Source organism: Chelonoidis abingdonii, chromosome 2 (genome assembly GCF_003597395.2).
Source record: "Chelonoidis abingdonii isolate Lonesome George chromosome 2, CheloAbing_2.0, whole genome shotgun sequence".
Taxonomy (NCBI): domain Eukaryota; kingdom Metazoa; phylum Chordata; order Testudines; family Testudinidae; genus Chelonoidis; species Chelonoidis abingdonii.
In genome coordinates, this window is record NC_133770.1 from 20,668,951 (window position 1) to 20,687,882 (window position 18,932).

The 18,932-nt window shown below is 41.3% G+C and overlaps 1 protein-coding gene across 7 annotated transcripts in view; it reads left to right on the forward strand.

Annotated features, from left to right (window-relative positions):
* Positions 1 to 18,932, forward strand: part of RBM33 (RNA binding motif protein 33) — a 185,594-nt gene that overhangs the window by 104,595 nt on the left and 62,067 nt on the right. For all 7 annotated transcript variants that reach the window (XM_075062195.1, XM_075062196.1, XM_032775613.2 and 4 more), the window contains exons 11-14: positions 6,729 to 6,897; positions 7,706 to 8,037; positions 9,089 to 9,358; positions 10,332 to 10,619. In XM_075062195.1, the coding sequence (XP_074918296.1) occupies positions 6,729 to 6,897; positions 7,706 to 8,037; positions 9,089 to 9,358; positions 10,332 to 10,619 (1,059 nt within the window). The remainder of the gene's footprint in view (positions 1 to 6,728; positions 6,898 to 7,705; positions 8,038 to 9,088; positions 9,359 to 10,331; positions 10,620 to 18,932) is intronic.

An 18,932-nucleotide genomic window follows, 5' to 3' on the forward strand; every position in this document is an offset into this window, starting at 1 on the left:
GCTTTGAGATTAAGGAATTTGACCACTATTAGCTTGCCTGACAACACTAGCTTGTATGAGCCTCTTTCATTTAGTTGAGAACTAGTTACCTTTTTTCTAATTATTCAAGGTTGTAAGATTAGTTGAAGTGCTTCTACGGAATCAACATACTGATTACTCAAGCAAAGTAATGGGTTAAAATAAATTTTGTTTTTTGCAAAAAGACATCTTAGTTGACATGTTTACTCACTATTTTCTGTAATTTGAAGCTAGGCAGATAAAAAACCATGAAAAATGGAAGTAACTACTGTGCATATCAAGATTTATTATGCATCTGTGTTACTGTATGCTTATTTTACCAAAAATATGCCATTATGAAAACTGGCTGCTGCACCTGCTCTGTTAATTTTTAAAGTTAAATAACTGCATGTTCTGCTTTTGTTTTTGTTTGCCAAACATCAACAGCAGTAGGTGGTATTAGAGAGTTGCTGACTTTAGAGGTTAGTATTGTGATGAGTCATTAAAGTAATAATTCAGCGCTGGCATTCCAATCTTAAATTTACAGACAAAACTGCAGTTTTTCTAGATATATTTTAAAGGCAGGTTTGACCTTTATCTTTCAGAAATGTATGTAATGTGCATCTATCAGTAAAATAATAAATCTAATATTACTGTACCTTATTTCTCCATTAAAGCAACTGCAATGAAGTTTCATTTAAAGGTGTCATTGTGATTTTGGTGCTTCAGAGTTTACAATGTTTTATATGAATGAGAAATTTAACGATCTCACAGGCAAATAAATCCGTATCTCAACTGATTTGACTCAACTCATCAGTACCTCAAACGCAGAGCAAAAACAAACAAAAAACGGAAAAAAATTCAATCTACATGTATGCACATTGTCTGAGAATTTAAATTAATGGAAGTCAGAAAATAAATGAGAGCACTGAATAAAAATTTTTAAATTCAAAACTTGGAAAGTTGTACAGCACATATCCTGTTCACAATGCAAATTAATATTTAATAGAATTGTATTGAAACTGCTGAATCTATAGAAATCTATACAGTTACACACGATCAGGGCTGCCCAGAGGCGGGGGAGGGGGCAAGTGGGGCAATTTGCCCCAGGGCCTGCTTGCCCTGGCCCAGCGGCGGTCCAGGATTTCGGCGGCGGGGGGCCCTTCAGCACTGCTGAAGACGCAGAGTGACTGAAGGGCCCCTCACCACCGACATACTGCCCAAGACCTGGACCCCCACTGGGTGAATACAAGTGCCACAGCTCCCCTACTTTGCCCCAGGCCCCCTGAATCCTCTGGGCAGCCTTGCACACGATTACTATGTAATGTAGGCACAGTGGTAAATTCTTCCTCCAGTTTTTAGTAAAAGTCAAATCAAAACCTGCTTAAAAATCATAGGGGCCAATCCTGTTTCTGTTGACATTTGGTAGAACAGAATCATGCCCATAGTTTGTCCTTACAGGAACAAATGTTACTATCCTTGAAAAATGTTCATCCTTCACATTTCTTTTCTATGGAAAACAAATCTATTTATAATTGACTTTGCATGACTTGTCTTTCATATTATCAGCTTTACAGTAAGTGATAGTTAATGTAGTTTTTCACTGCTACTCAAAATAACCAGTATTTAAAATGTGTAAGTGGCAAAACGTACTCACCACAACCATTTGTAGTGGATCTTTGTCCAGCTGACCAAATGAAAAGGGGTGGCTTTCCCTTTAAGGGCTCCCTGTACAACTGGTGGTAGAGGGGAAGGAAGGAGAAAGTTTACTCCCTGTAGGAGTGGGAAGCGGCTAGACTAGGTGTCTGGGAGGAGTGAGCATTGCCCTTCCAGCTGCTCAGGAAGAAGAGGGGTGTTGATACCCTATGCAGTCCCAGAGGAACCTTCTTTTGCCTGGACTGAGCTGGCAGCATCTACCCTTCCAGCCATGATACTTGAAAGATCCTTCATGATCTGCTGTGAGCATTATGCTAGTTGCCTCTTTTTCCTTGGGGACTAGGAAGGAATTTTTCCCTTATCACTGGATTAGCCCAGGGGTGGACTTTTTTCATCTTTCCCACAATGGGTGTGGGACCCGGTGGGGTAGGGTAGGGGAGTAAAGTTATAGGGGAGTAAAGTTATAATGTTGCAACTTAGTATGCAAAACTTGAGGCAGATGTCCAGTGCAGGTACTCATTGTGGAAGGGATATGGTTATTGGATCAAATGGTTTGGAAAAGGATTTGAAGGGAAAGCATCCCTAATGGGAGATGAGGAAGGAGGATTTGGGGTTGCTACATGTGATACAGTGGGAAGCCAAACTGCGTTGTTTTATAGCCCCCTTAGCCTTTTTAGGAGGGGAGGGTGACAGTTCTTGGCAATGGGATGGCAGGGGCCGTGTTGGGGATTATGAGGAAGTGATAACCCCTTCACTGTACAATGTATTGGTAGGTACTTCCAAATATTTTAAGTGAATGATGTTGTAGCCTAATTAAACCACATCCATTGCCTCCTTGCTGCCTTATGGCTTGACTGGACTGGACTAGACTGCAGTTAGATATTTCCAATTGTCAGCTGGGATGGATTAGCAAGGACACATGCTTAAATAATACAGCTTAATAGCTGAATAGACAGTATCAAGTGTTACTTTACTGATGTATATTCTACATCAATGATTTAGATAATGTTACAGAGAGTACACTTATAAAGTTTGTGAATGCTATAAAGCAGGGAGGGGTTGCAAGTTCTTTGGAGGATAAGATTAAAATTCATAATATCTGGACAAACTGGAGAAATGGTCTGAAGTACATAGGATGAAATTCAGTAAGGACAAATGCAAAGTACTCCACTTAGAAAGGAACAATCAATTGCAAACATACAAAATGGGAAAGACTGTCTAGGAAGGAGTACTGCAGAAAGGGATCTGGGGGTCATAGTGGATCACAAGTTAAATATGAGTCAACAGTGTAACACAGTTGCAAAACAAGCAAACATTCTCATATGTATTAGCAGGCGTGTTATAAGCAAGACAAGAGAAGTAATTCTTTCACTCATACTATGCGCTGATTAGGCCACACCTGGAGTATTGTGTCCGTTTCTGGGTACCACATTTCAGGAGAGATGTGGGCGAATTGGAGAAAGTCCAGAGAAGAGTAACAAAAATGATTAAAGGTGCAGAAAAGATGACTTGCGGGGGAAGATTTAAAAAACTGGGTTTGTTTAGTCTGGAAAAGAGAAGACAGAGAGGGCATAAGAATTTTCAAGTATGTAAAAGGTTGTTACCAGGAGGAGGGAGAAAAATTGTTCTCTTTAACCTCTGAGAATAGGACAAGAAGTAATGGGCTTAAATTGCAGCAAGGGAGACTTAGTTTTTCCAGATGTCCAACCTTTCTGTCAGGGTGGCTAAGCACTGGAATAAATTGCCTCTGGAGATTGTGAAATCTGTTGTTGGAGATTTTTAAGAGCAGGTTAGGCGAACACCTGTCAGGGATGATCTAGGTAATACATAGTCCTGCCTCGAGTGCAGGGGACTGGACTAATTGATCTCTTAAGGTCCCTTCTAGTCCTATGATTCTATGCCTGCCTCATTTATTGTAGAAGTGAAAAGGTGTGTGGTGAATGAGACAGGGCATTGCAGTAAGAAAAAGGACCGTCTCATAACTAAGGCAGTTGACTGATGTGTTGGGGAGTTGGATGCTATCCCTGCTTCTACCACGGAGCTCCTGTGTGATGCTGGACAGATGTTAAACTTTTGGTGGTAGCAGCGGGGAGGGGGCACTAATTGTGTTGTTCGTTTTCTGGTACCTGAGTTGAGACCTGGGGACTGATTTGCAGAAATGCTGAGTGCTCTCAGTTGCAACTGAAGTCTATGGGAGCACTAGTTTGAACATATTAAGTGCTATGAGATGCTGAATGCTCTGAAAAAACAGGGCCTCGGTGTTTAGAATTGGGCACCCAAAGTCAGGTGGATACTTTTCATCTTAGTCTTTTTGTGCCTCAGTTCTCCATCTGTAAAATGGGGATCATAATGCCCCCTCACCCTATAGGGGAATTGCGAAAATAAATTGTTTGTGAAGGCCTGATATGCTAGAAAACTCCATGAGGAAATTAATAATTCTGCCTTCAGAACAGGGCTTGAAGAGTGTGCAATAAATTCAGACTTGGGCTACACATTGAACAATGAGAAGACAAAATAGTGAATCCTCTGCATTGAATGAGGCTTGGGTTCCTGTGAAATAAATAGTATGTTATGTTATTAAAGATAAGCATAATTCATGCATACATATGAGTAGAATTAAGGTTGCATTGACAACTGTAAATCTGGAATTTTCTACTTTTTGAAGTACTTGACTTTGCAACCTAAATAACTTTCTTTTACCAGTTGTTTTTATATGTAGTTTGCTAGATCTTTAAAAAGGTAAAACAATTTTTCTTGTGTGCAGCTGTAATAATCTTCCCATCATGCATTATCAGCAGGGTTCAAACCCTGAATCTTTGGCTCTGCAATACACACTGCTACGGCTTGAGTGGCAGGCCTTAATTACATTGGCTGGCAGTAGCAGAAGTGTGTTTTTGTGGAGGTGAGGTGGGCTGCTGACACCATGTGCTGGGTAAAGTAGGTGGTCGGGGAAGCCCTGCCTGGATCTGTTTTCTCATCTCCTTTCCAGGAAGTGTGGGGCTCCTGTCCCATGTATAGCCCCCAGAGGAGGAGGAGATGAGAAGCTGGTACCATGTGCCAGGTCTAGAAAAGGAGTTTGGTCAGATGGGGTAGCCTTGCTCTCCTCCTCCCCCACTCTACTACAGGTGCTCTGGCAGCTCCTGGGTGTTCCCAATACAGTGTATGGTGATGATGCTTAGGTGGTAGCCCGTCAGAATGTTCAGTAGTCATATTGGCGGGCTGCCAGAAGTTTCCTGCCCAAGAAGTGAGAGAGAGGCAATATTTAATAGTAACATTCAGCTACACCTGAATGGAATTTCCTGGGACAAGAAAAGTCACTTCTCTAGCCCGAGGCTTTTTCCTTACTGAATTTCAAAGGTTGGCTGCTTACAATGGAGGTATTAAGATGTTTCAAGAAAAAGTCCCAAGAATATTTGATAATGGAAGATGTTAGGCAATCTAAATAGAGAAGCCACTACCAGCTCTTCTTATAAATTTTACATGTCGTGAAGACTTTCATGCTTGAGTTTAAAATAATACCTCTCCTCTAAATGAAGTAGCCACTGGAGACTGGATGTTTTGAGAGACTGATAATGGGATATAGAACCTTTAATCTGTAGGGTTGCTAAATCCAGTCTAGTGCAGGGTAGGAGTGACCAAAACTAGTTATGTCTGACAGCTGTTTAGTGATGTAAAATGAGTGATTGCAGCTCTGCTCTTAGTGGAAAGGTGTTAATTGCTCAAAAACGTCAATTTTAGCACTCTCAGCAGAGAGGCCAGAAGTTTTATGGGCATGGAGACTCAACTGTTCTTAAAATTGATGACACCGTAGTAAAAATTGCCCAACTTGCTTAAATGATATTCTTGAATTATGGTTAGCTCTGTGACACCTACCTTTTCCCATGCGCGTGCGCACACACTAGGATGAGTGGTAGAGTGGAGGCCGTGGGACATGTTACCTCTGGAAGTATGCTAGTTTTGGGGGTTGGTAAACTTTAGTCCTATTTTAAGATCTATGTTGTGTTCTTTCAGACTTAACGTTCTCTTACTTAACTCTAAAAGGGAGCATCTCTTGAATCTGTTTATTTTGAAGGGCTTGTTTTTGCTTTATGTGGTTCTAATTGTTGATGAATACCAGGTGCACATGTAATACATATCGCAAATTTCTAAATGCATATTAGTTTGAAAACAAGGATGTGCTGAGATGACATTGATTACCTTTCTGACTTTTTCATGCATGCTTATCATGAATATGGTTTTTTCATGCGTGCTTATCATGAATATGGTATCTGTTTCCTTGTGAATGGATTGATAGATGGGGGACTGCCTCACATTTTCAGTGGATGGTATCAATTTTTAAAATTGTCAAACATTTCCATGTAAAAGCAAATAATGATAGTGGGAGTATGAGTTACTGAATTAAATCTGAATTATTTTGCATGCTCTTGATTGTGAAATAACAGTACATTAAGCCAGTGTTTAAAGGCTTATTTAAAACTTCTTTAAAAAATCAAGAAAAGACAGATTCTGTGTAAATTTTTCTTATGCCTTTTGAAATGCTTCAGATGCTTAAGTATTTAAGTTTTATGTGAACTGGTAGAAATGTTATTTCCTGTTGTTTATTGAAAGATGATGGCTCTAATTTTCTGGATGTCACAAATTGATTTTTTTTTTTTCCCTTTTAAAGTAAAGCTGCTTCATTTCTGTAGCTTAAGTTGCACTAAATAGATGGCAAAGAATAGCATGGTTTAAGAAGATAAATGTCAGGAACATGTTCTAAAGTGGACATTTCAGACTTTTGGATTAATGGGAAAGAAGGTCAATAATTGCATGGATTTCAATAAGCTTGAAAAGAAATGGCATTCCTGTGGTGCTACAATGACTATTAAAATGCTGTGAAATCATTTCAAGATCGTGTTCTCAGCTTCAGTGTCTGATTCATTGTGCAAGAATGACTCAGTAGGGCTGCCAACCTTGTACATACTACAGGAGATAATTGATAGGTTAACTGATTTTTTTAAGAGTATTTTTAATAGACTATAGATGAATTTCTCAAAGATGGACTTAGTTTTGCTGATTTTTGTTTTATTAAACAGGGCCCTCCAGATTTTCAGCAGCATCCTCCTGGACCTGTTCCTACCAACTTCACCCAAGCCCCAAGAATCCCTCTACAGGACCAGTGGAGAGGCCCACCTCCACCACCTATGCCTCCACCACCACCACCTCCTCCTCCTCCCCAGGAAAGAGACCCTTTCTTCCTGGGAGGTATATAATTTTTATTTTAGATTGGTATATAGGGTGACCTTTTTCACTGCAAATATACTATTTGAATAGTCTTCCTTTTCACATAGTAACCCCCTCTATGAATTAATCTATCCACACACTTGAGATCTGAAGATCAGAAGGGACCATTATGATTTAGTGTGATCCTGTATTTTGTCATCTCTCAAAAACCAACCAAATAACATTGTTTTCAGTTTGTAACAGTTCAGATATTAAATATCAACACAATTCCTCCATTCATCTGTGGTCGTTCCCCCATTAACAGTTGTATCTATCTGGAATATTTGGTGCCCTACAAATTTAACTTTCTATGAATTCTGTCCAATCTTCCAGTTAATGTTAGTTACAACACAACAAATATGGTGTTAAGTACAATATAAACATTGCATAAAGTGGCTTGATAGTTGTTTGCGTGAATTGAAAGGGTGTTAGTTTTGTTCAGCTTGTCAGTGCTTTGCATTTCTCTAGTCCTAATTCCTGCTTGGAGGAGTTAGGTGCTTTTGCAGTAGAAATAATAAAAATAAGTATTAATGCCAGCTAGTTATCAAATTGTCCTCTTTCTCCCAAGGGTCTGCATCTTCCATGCTAAGGTGGTTCTTGGCACAAGCAAGAGGAGTATCTCTCATATAATCTTGTGGAGCTGCTCTTCCAACTAAACTATTTTATAGTTATTCCTCAATCAAATTATCAGGTTACTCCCCTGAAGCTGAAAATATGCCAGGACTGTATTTAAAACACATTTGTATTCATGAGGAGGTTGTCACTTAATTAAATGTTTTGATTTCAACAGATCCAAGATTCCCAAGTCATCATTTGTTCGAGCAACGGAGTCCCCCACCTCCACCCCCTCCCCCACTCCTTAACAGTACCCATCCTGTCCCTACCCAAAATCCTCTGCCTTTCAATCAGCCTGGACCAGGATATAATCAGCAAGGGCAGCAACCAGTATTTCCCAGAGACAGACCAGTAAGGCCAAACATCCAGCCTCAGAATCCTGCTGGAATTCTTCACTTCAGCCAACCAGGTTCAGCAAATCCACGGCCTTTCATGCAACCCAGACAGCAATTCTTACAAAACCCAGGACAGCCATTTCTAGCAACACATACACAGCCCAATATGCAGGTATTAATCGATGGTAAAAGGGGGCTTATAAGAACTATTTAGAATTTTTGCATTTAGAAAGCTATATTGCGATCTTTACGTTCAGCTCATAGCATCAGTCTAACCAAAATGGCTAAGTCTTGTTTGATATTACAAATGTGAAGTAGATTTAAGTGTAGTTCCTATTATTGTGTTAGTGTTAGACAGAGAAGCTGATTTTCATCACCATATCAACAACTCAGTTATGAAACGTACACCAACGGATATTTCAAAAGTGAAATTATTAAAATTGCTGTGATTTCTGCTCAACTGCCTACACCTAATGAGATTAGAAAAGTTCTTAATGGCATATTTTGTTCACCAATGGTTCCTTAAATTAATTTACTCCAACACAAATATGAAATATGAAAGTATTGTATTGTTCAAAAATCTCTGTTTACAGAGAGTAGTATATGTATACAAAATAGACATTGCTGGGTTATTTCACCTTTTGTCACAGGTCTTGGGTGCCCTCTGCTGATAAAAATGAGCTGTGTGTTTTAGGGGACTAGCAGTGAAAGAGAAATCAGGTTGGCCTCTTAAAAATTAGTTTTTCTTTTAAACTGTTTGTTAAAGTAGACAAATGGTTTGTATGACCACGAAAAATATTATGCAAAGGCCCTTGAATTTTGGGGACGGAGGGGAGGAGGTTGTTATAGATTCATGATGCATACGCTATGGATTTCTTCTTAAGAGTAAGTATTATATTCTCGTAATTCTTAGAAGCAAGTAGGACAGTTCGACGTATTTATTTTAGTCTCATTAATAACATTTGAGATTTTTTTCACATTAAGAAGTTGAGCTGAAATCTAAGTACAAATGTTTAGTGACCAAGTGATGTCATTAACCTGCACAGCAATCAACAGTCCTTGTTTACCACAAATACTGTTCTAAAGCTCCTTACTTACAGCCAAAATATTGTTGCCATACAAGAACAAATCTGATTGCTTAAGGAGCTTATTTTCCTTAGGTCTGAAAAAAATGCATAGAATGTCTTTTTTTTTTTTTTTTTTTTTCTTTTTAAAATGTAAAGGGTCCCTTGCACCCTCCTCTACCGCCTCAGCCTCACCATCAGCAACAGCAACACCAGCACCACCAGCAGCAGCACCACCAGCAGCACCACCAACAGCATCATCAGCTTCAGCATCAACATCAACAGCAGCAGCATCTTGCCGGTCCACCACAGCCTTTGATTCCCATTACCCAGCCACAGTTCAGACCTCATTTGCAGCCTTCACAGCAACAGTCAAATAACAATAGAATGCAGTGTCAACAGCGGCAGGGTCCAATGAATCCAAGACATGTAAGTACCAGTAAATACTGGCATACATCAGTGTTCCCTCATTTTGTGTGTGTGTATAAAGATTGTGTATCTGAGCTCAAGTTTAAAACCTTTGAGTATAGGCTCTGTCACTCCTATTCCTTCTCCTCTTACTCTGTCCCCTTCATTCACTCATCCTCTCCTCTTTCGTTCCTCATTTATTTAATATCCTATATTTATAACCACTTCCCCATCACCTCTGTCTCCCCCTTGACTTACTTTCTTTCCCTCTTCCCCTACTCTTCTCACTCACTGCGTGAAAGAAAGAGACAGACACAGTGCCCTCTCATGCTAAGAAGCTAGAGATCAAGGATATTTGGAAGGATGGAATGGGGGAGGGTTGTATAGTCAAATGTAAAGCTGTGATTGGGGTTGGGAAGCCTAGTGCTTCAGCAATGAGGAATCTGTGTTGGAAGACCTCTCCATAGCACTGCTGACTGGGCTTCCTGGTCCACCATGGAGCAGTGCCATGGGGGATCCCTTGTTACTCTCAGTGCTCCAGTGCAGAGAAGTTTTGCCCCATTTCCTTCTGTCCCTCTTCCCCTTGCCCATTCACTTGGTTGGTGTGGGAGACAAGGCAATTTACCTTGGCCAATCTGGACACATAGCTCAGAGCAGTTATTCTGATCAGATAGTCATTCTTGGGGTTTATTTTAGAAATGGTGTATATGTGAGAGAAGTCTTAAGTTTTGCTGTTTAAAGAAACCTAAAGATATGTGGTAGAACCTGAGAAAATTTTAGGAGGAGGGCACTTTTAAACACTTACCCCACAAAAGTTAGTGCATATTTTACTAAAAAGCTATATTGAAAATGCAGTTGTTCTCTGAAGAATTAGTGCCAATTTTTGGGATTAAATGTTAGTCCTGCTTGAAGTGGAAATCTCAACATAACCTGAATTCTGAAATAGCTACCAAGGCCTCCATATTATATGTATGTTGTCTTTTGCCTATGTCAGAGTACACCAACACAGAACATGGTCAAGCGTCCGAATCAGCAGCTGCAGTCAACTGCTTCAAGAAATAGCAACTTGCGTGAATTACCAATAGCACCTTCGCATGCTATTGAGATTAGTAACAACCGGCGAACCGCTGCACCTGCTGCGCAGGTGAAACCCATTACCAGCACAACACCTGCTACAAGATCTGTAGGAGGTGTTGGGAGCCCACATGGGAGGACTGAAATGAAAGCTAGAGCAGTCGTGCCAGTGGTCCAAACTAAAGTAGAAGTAAAATCTGAACCAGAGGTAAGGGAGATTTTCCATTAATGTTAAATGGCTTTTTGTAGTACATGCATTTCTATTTCTTAATGTCACCAGTTGCTGTAAGGTAAAGATGAGAAATACCTGCAAAACATACCAATATGGTGCTGCTAAGTAGGGAGTCATGGCTAAAAGTTAAAACATTGGCTAATCTATTTACCCTTTTTTAAAGAATAAGTTTATACATTTGCTAGTCTGATTTTTGTGGAGTATAAACTCACTATATGCACCCCTGTGCTACACTTCATTACCACTAGGCGTCCCATTTTCAGTTAGTGCGGCTCTCCCCATAGTGTTGTCAGAAGGGGATTAGCTGCAAGCTCCTCCCAGGAGAGGGATCCAGGTCTTGAAGGTTGGAAGGGCTGGGTGAGTCAATTTTGGGAGGTAAGGGAGCTACTCCAGCCAAAGTTGGGGACAGGTAACCTACTTGATTTGGGGCACCCTGCTTTGGTATATGATGTGGTTAAAGTAGGAACAGCTACTGAATGAGTAAAGGAAGAGAAGAAGGGGGAGGACACTGAGCAGGAATGAATTAGACTTAAAGTTGCTTCAGAGATGGTATGGGCAGGACATTGCTGACCTGAAATCTGGTGGTGGGGTTGAAAGTGTCTGAGAGAACCACAGAGTGACATGAAGCTAAATGAGGCTGGAGTAGGGCTAGCAACAGCAGTGCTTCTCTTCCCTTACCTCGGGTCCTGCAACTTCCCATATCAGACTGAGGCTTCTGGGTCCAACCAGCTCCCTGCTGCTCTGTTTGGGTTTTCTCATACTGCCATAGAACTGCCATACTAGGTCAGACCAGTAGTCCGTCTAGCCCAGTGTCCTGTCTCTGACAGTGGCCAGTGCCAGAGCTTCAGGGCAGTTTTGGATAGCTCCATTCCTGTCTTCCCCTCCTGGCTTCTGGCATTTAGAGGTTTAGGGTCACCCAGAGCATGGGGTTATCCCTGGCCATCTTAGCTAATAGTCATTGATGGACTTGTCCTCCTTGAACTTGTCTAGTTCTTTTTTTAACCCAGCTATACATTTTTGGCTATTACACTACCCCATAGCAATGAGTTCCACATGTTAATACCACCTGATACTACTGTCTCAGCAATACCTATCCTTATCTAATACTTCCTCTTCCAACCTGGTCCCCTACTGCTCATCACTTCTTCCCCAGTCTTGTGAATAAGACAGCCACCAGATCCCTCCCTTCCTCTTCTTCTCATTTTCTGCTCTCTCAAATGAGACTCAGATGACTTCCAAACATGGCTTCCCAGCCCAGCCAATCTCCTCCAAGTCCTGGAGTCCTCATGATAAGCTGCAGCTGAACCATCCCCACAGGCGCCTCTTCTGCTGATGGAGTGGATATTTGTCCTACATCTCATCTGGAGGAGATACAAAATAAAAGTTGCTATTAATTTGCCAGGACCGCACCTCCCACTCCTCGCCCCCCCAATGAGTGAGAGGTATGGCTGTTCTCTGAACCTCACTCAGGTCTTGATTCTGAATTCTGCTGTGTGTGGATCCTTACCCCTGTATGGAACTCCATTGAAGCCGGTGGGGCTCCCCATGGTCACAGGGAGTCCTCTTGTGTGGAGCAGTTTGCAGGATTGGGCCCTTAATGTTGAACGCTATGAGACACTGTATCTACATGATGGTTAAATGACTGTTACAATTTTCAAATGTCAAGTCGTTCCAAGCAGAACCACAGATCCTTCATGTTAAGTTAGCTATGAAGTGCTCTGGGTCAAACACCAGGTTTCTTTTAAGAACTTCTTTTAAGTTGCTGGTGATTAATTCCTCTTCCTTTTTCTTGAATTACTTGTGACCATCTCTCATTTCCACAAATGTAACATGAAAGAAACATGCAGTTATCAGTATTTAACTTCCTGTGCACTCATTCATCATCAGGCATAAAAACCCCTTGGTTCAGCTTTTCAAGAGATCACTTATTTAACTTTGCTCTTTAGTTTCAGCAAATACTAAAGATTTTTTTCCCTTTGATATCAGTTCCTTATAGAAGAATCTAAAAGTAACAGAAAGTAACACAGATCTTGGGGGGAAATTCTGCATCTTTCAGGCCAGTAAGAAAGGTGATAAAAATTATAAGCTTGTGACCTACAGTTACAGGCTTTCTCTCTCCAGTTAAATATGAATTAACTCCAAAATGTATACATTAGTCATTAAGTCTTTTGTTACTGTCATTGACTGGGTGTTCCCTACAAGACAAGACAGAGCAGCCTTCTTGTCCCCTCAGATTTTAATTTAAGTTTAAATAAATCCCTGTAAACTTTGTATGTTCTAAGATTAACTGGCCATACCTATCTGAAGCTTTAGTCTTACAGAATTTCTGTATCCCTCATCTTTTTGTGGGTGCTTCAAAACTTTATTTGGAAACAATTTGTGTAACTTCCTGTTGATGTAACTTGCAGAAAGCTTTTTTTTGTCCTGGAACAGAGGAAGTGTCTCCTTGTAATTCCCAGTAGAACCCCCCACAGTAAGTGCAGGAAGATGCTCAACAATTAACTGAGATGTTAACGGAAAACGGATCTGCTGCTTTCAAAGGAAAGCAGCAACAATCCACATGCTATACCATAGTAACAAATGTGTCCTTTCAATTTCACCACAGATTTGTACATCCTGTGCATTAAATCAGTATGTAACTTCAATTCACAAGTTGTGGGATACTACTTTTTTTAAAGTTGTGCTCTGACAATTCTCTTTAGGGCAGACCTGTACAGAACTTTCTCTGGTGCAGTCATTTTTCCATATTTTTCTTTCCTCCTTTTCTTTCCATAATTTCACTCTGTCTGCTTCTTTACCTTTATGGCATTGGAATCTCTAATAACGAAAACTGTCATGCATTAAGATCCCCTACAAATTCCTGTCAGTTCTTTCACTACTTCCACAGGCGTTAATGAAGAGTGAGGAAATCTCCTCTTCTCTTGTCAGATTGTTGCATTGCTCATAAATGGCAAAGCCACAAATTAGTTATGCAGGTCATTTTTCAAGTGTGTTAGAAATGAAAAACTAAATTATTAGGACTATTTCTTACGTCCCTCTTTCTCTAAAGCCAGTGACTTTATTTACTAGAGATCCTACTAGGGCTCAGAAGGAGCCCTACAAACATCCAAATATGACCTTGTATAGATTTTGGCTGTATTTTAAAATTGTGTCATTTTAAAAGTTTGCAGCCCTGCAGGACTAGAAGTAAGTGCTGGGTCCCACTGAGAAACTGAGAATCTACTCTTCCCATAGCATAACGCTCCTCTTCGTAGCCCTGCAGGGCTGCAAAATAGAATTTTTTAAAAACTGATTGATATGTCTATGTATAGAAAAACTATTACTGTGTTATGCTTATAAGCAGCACACAGGATCTTTTTCAGGAGAAAAGGCAATACACCACGTTTATTGAAGATACAGCAATTAGCGTATATATTCTCTCTCTCTCTCTCTCTCTCTCTCTTCCCCACAAAAAAGAACAGGAGTACTTGTGGTACCTTAGACTAACAAATTTATTTGAGCATAAGCTTTCGTGGGCTACAGCCCACTTCCATCGGATGCATAGACTGGAACATACAGCAAGAAGATACTTATACATACAGAGAACATGAAAAGATGGAAGTAGCTCACCTCAATTGATTGGCCTCTGACAGTTGATATGGCTATTTCCACCTTTTCATGTTCTCTGTATGTATAAGTATCTTCTTGCTGTATGTCAAAATCAGTCATCACTATAAAGGGCAGAGAAATGAATTTTGTGAATGGGCTGGTAACTTTTCACATCAATTTTGCAAGGGTGGCATTATATGAAATAAAGGAGCCTCATTAATTTGTGAAGTGCACAAAGAAAACTTTTCGTTTCCTCTTTTAAAATAAAGCATTAACTTCTCTCGATAAATCTTTCCCTCAAGGTGGGAAAACAGGCTCATAACTTCCTGTTCTATGTGGTCATTTTTGGTCTCTCTTCAATTTGTATAGGCTTTGGTTTCCAGATTTTGGAGGGTTTTCCTCCTATTTTGTTTGAAGGTTGTTTGATTAGAAGACTTTTGTCATAATTTTTTCCCCAGTTCATCCTGTTAATTTCCTGTTAGAGAGAGAGAACTGGAGGAGGACAATGCACTTCTTCAGAAGCAACAGATCTCATTCTTTTTCATTCTCTGTTTTTTGGTATAAGTAAGATGTTTTAGGACTGCATCCTGTGGGATGCACTCACCTCTTCAGAGCCTAAGAGCCTATCGTCAAGGCTGTCATCAGAAACCTGAAGTTCATTTCAGATCTTTGGGTTATAGCTCATCAAGCATCAGACCGTCAGCATTTTGATTTGGGATAAACTTGAATTTAAAACATAGGCATGAAAGTCAAGTCATCTGTGTTCTATTCCCATCTCTGACACATGGCTTTTTTCTTTCGACAAATTACTTAACCTCTCTGTACCTGATACTCCATTGGTATAAAGGGAATAATAGTACTTTGAGTGATTGTACACACAATTCCACTCATGGTGTTCGTTCACGTGAAATTGGATTTTTCTGGCTATCAGTGTCTATTGGGGCTGCTCCTATACCCTCCTTAACCCACCCAAAGTCATAAAAGGCAGAGCAGACCCCACCATCACTCAGCTTCTTCTTATCGCTGATGTGCAGTGTCCGCCTGCTTCTCTGCAACGCTGTTACAGTTAGTGTTAATGACTAGTTAGTATAGTTATTAGGTAGTTAATTACTTTCAGTTTGCTCATTGGTATGAAAAAGATCATTTTTACTAATTCTTCATAGACAGTGGGCTCTGAGTGCCCTCCTTGGTACTGTGACTTGAGTTGGTATGGCAGAAATTGAATCTCTGGTTTGACATGCACCCCTTGTGATGGAGATTCTTAAGTGCCTTTATTTAGACAAGGAGCATATCCCTAACTGTTGACTCTTCTGCCGCTCTCTTTCCAAGTGGACTCCGAAAGCAAAGGATGCCTACCTAAAGTTATCCTGGAGCGTTCAATGAAAGCCTGTTCAGAGGAGGATGTAGCAAAGGCTCACTCCTCTCTCCATTCCTGCTCAGCAAGTGCCCCAACAAACTGTTGTTCCTTCCGAAGCTCCAGGGCTATGATGTCTCAGAGACTGCAGTTGTCGACTTCAAGAAGGGATTGAAAGGAGCCATGCTCGAGAGACAAGACATGAATCTCCCTCTGTGGGACCCATGGAACAGAGATGCAAGAATCAACATATTACATTGTCTCAAGCTCTGCATTCGAAGGGCAGCAAATGCCCTAAAATGGGTGCCTCTGGAGCCTCATTGCCAGGCATGAAAAAAGTGCCTGTGGTACTAGCTAAATCTGCTGCCCGCCTTCAGCACCAGTTCTTGTAATCTTGGTATGTAGCTCCCATATTGCTAGCCTTTTTGGTGCCTATGGCCTATTCGTCACCAAGTGACATATCTGTGAGCCAGTACCAGAGTCTTCCCTGTTGGAGCATACGATTTCAAAATGCTAACTAAGCCTTCAGTCACTGAAATCATGGTACCGCATAGAGCTGTTGAGACATTGGGTGTCATTTACTCTTCCTGCTCAGGATGGGACCTTTCCATCTCACAGGATCCTAGAGCTTGAGAGCCAGCCTGAGCCCTAACTTCTACACTGCAGTTAAACAGCCCTTTAGCCCGAGCCCCGTGAACCCAAGTCAGCTGGCATGGACCAGCCACTGTTTTTTTTTAATTGCAGTGTAGACATAACCTAGGAGACTTGATCTGGTCAGCAGAAAAGTCTGCTCCTCTGCCAGTCTCCAGATGTACATAGTCATTTTGCTGGAAGCATCTGTAATTGGTAATCTACACTGGGACACATTGTCTTAGTTTATGGATAGACTCATGCAGGACCATGGAAGAATTAAGGTCCATTATGCTAGAGGGAAATCTTGCTGGCTGCTTTTGAATGTACCTGATATATCTACATACAGCATGATCACATTAGTGGTGATGCAAAAAGCCTTTTTTCTTCAGGAATACCCAGATAAGTCCAAACCACGGTAGAGGATCTTCCATTTGAGGACTGCAACCTCTTAAATTCAAAGACAGCCAACTCCTTTGCTGGTACACTCCAGCCCCAAAGAGAAGACAAGCCAGAGTTCAAATCTCATCCAGATAGTGTCCTCCTGCTAAATACGATTATCGTCCATGGAGGCATTGGAGCCACCAGGAGAGAAGCAGAGGCCCAATGTAGACATCCCATCACCTCTTCAGCTACAGTGCACTTAACATCTTCCTCTTGACAGGAAGCTTCATGCCACAGATGAAAGTCTGACAGAGCCTTTGGAGAATCTCTGCCCTCAGCCTCCTTCTGGCAATTGCCTTTTTTTCAAGAAGCTTGGACTAGGATCATCACAGCTGAGAGATTGTCAGCATTGGGTATTTCATACAATTCCAGTTCCTTCTCACCTTCGCTCCCATCTTCCCTTCCACACCTCTCATGAGATACTGCTGAAGAAAGAGATGGACCCTGTCCTGCATGTTTGAGGAGCAGAAAAGGTACTCTTAGAATTTAGAGGCAGGGGGCTTTGTTCCCGTTATTTTCTCATTCCAAAGAAGGGGGCTTGAGGAACTGTTCTGAACCTTCGATATGTCAAGAACATATATTCTCCTAAGAACATGATGCATTTCCTGTGAGCTGGAACATCTCACTAGCAGTACAGGATCCTGCCCATTGAACTTGCCACAGTACCAACGGTGTTCACCAAATTCTTGACTATACCAGCTCTCTTAAGGAGGCATGGGATACAGGTTTATGCATATCCTATTAATATGTGGATCTGAAAAAGATGATTACATCAGGTCATCAACTCAGTTCAAGTAATCTTAAATCTCTTTGCCGCAGTAGGACTGAGTCAATAGACAAATCCACACTTACTCTTACTCAAAGCATAGAGTTCATAGAAGCCATGTTAGATTCCAGGTCACTGAGAGCCTGTCTCCCACAAGAAGAATTTCAAATTAGAACAGACTTCATCAACCAACTTCAAGCTCCCTCAAAGATGTCACTGTGAGCATGCTTTAAACTTCAAGGATATAGGGCCTCATGCATTTGGATGATGCAGTTCACCAAACTTTGCCTGTGCTCCATGCAAGGGTGGTTGAAATCAGTGTGTCTAGTCAGAAGACACTGCATGAGCATGTTGGTCACAGTCCCAAAGAAGTCCGCTCCTCATTAAACTGGTGGAAAGACCCACATCTCTATGCAATGGAGTACCCTTCTCTGTGTCTTTGCCTACAAAGATACTTTTGCTAAGGGATGGGGGAGCTCATCTAGATCACCTACAAACACAGAGCCTTTGATCCTCTCAAGAAGTTCACCTGCACTTAAGCATCCTGGAACTCAGAGCCATCCATCTGGAATGAATAACATTCTTGCCTCTGCTCCAGCAATCCCCATTCCCGGTGCTGAGACACAACACCACAGCTACACGGTATGTCAGCCAATAAGGAGAAGCCAGGTCATCTCCACTCTGTCAGGAGCCCATTCTGCTCTGTATTTGTCAGCAGATCACACTGATGACCCTGCATTTTCCAGGAGTTCAGAACTTACTAACATCACCTCAGCAGACAGCTCTCAGATGTCCATGAGAGGATGAACAAGAACCCAGTGTTGCAGAGCATCTTTTGCAAGTGAGGATGCCCCTAATACACCTATTTGCCACAGACCAGAACAAGAAATTCCAAGTGTTCTGCAACAGAGGATGCTCTAGACCAAACACATTAGTGCCTTTCATATCCTGTTACTCTGTGACAGATGTATGTCTTCCCATCAGTCCCCAGGATACGAAGTGTCCAGTGTAGTCTGAAGCAGCATGCTGGACTGATGATCAGGATAGCTCCAATGGGCCAGGCAGGTCTGGTATTCATATCTGGTGGATTTTTTGTTATACTTCCCTATCGTGTTGGCTGCTCTGCCCAGCAGTCTCACAGAACAATCAATAGTTGGATCCTACACCCAGACTTGTCATTGTTACGTTTGACAGCTGTGTTGCTAGCTGGCTGACCGACCCACTGAAAGAAGTAGTTCAGCTGAAGTTCAGAAAAAATTCTGCTCCAAAGCAAGAAGGTCTCAGCTAGAGTGACATATCAAAGTGGAAGAACGAGTTTTTATTCATCCCCCTCCCCCCCTGGTTTGGAAGCCCCCCCACCGAGTCTTCAGACTTCAATATAGTATTAGCAAGGTTGATGGATTCCCCTTTAGCAAGCAGTTCCCTATCCCATTACCAGTGAAGGCTGCCTTTTCAGTAGCCATTACATCAGCTTGAAGGATAGAGGAGATGCATGTCCCCTGATAGT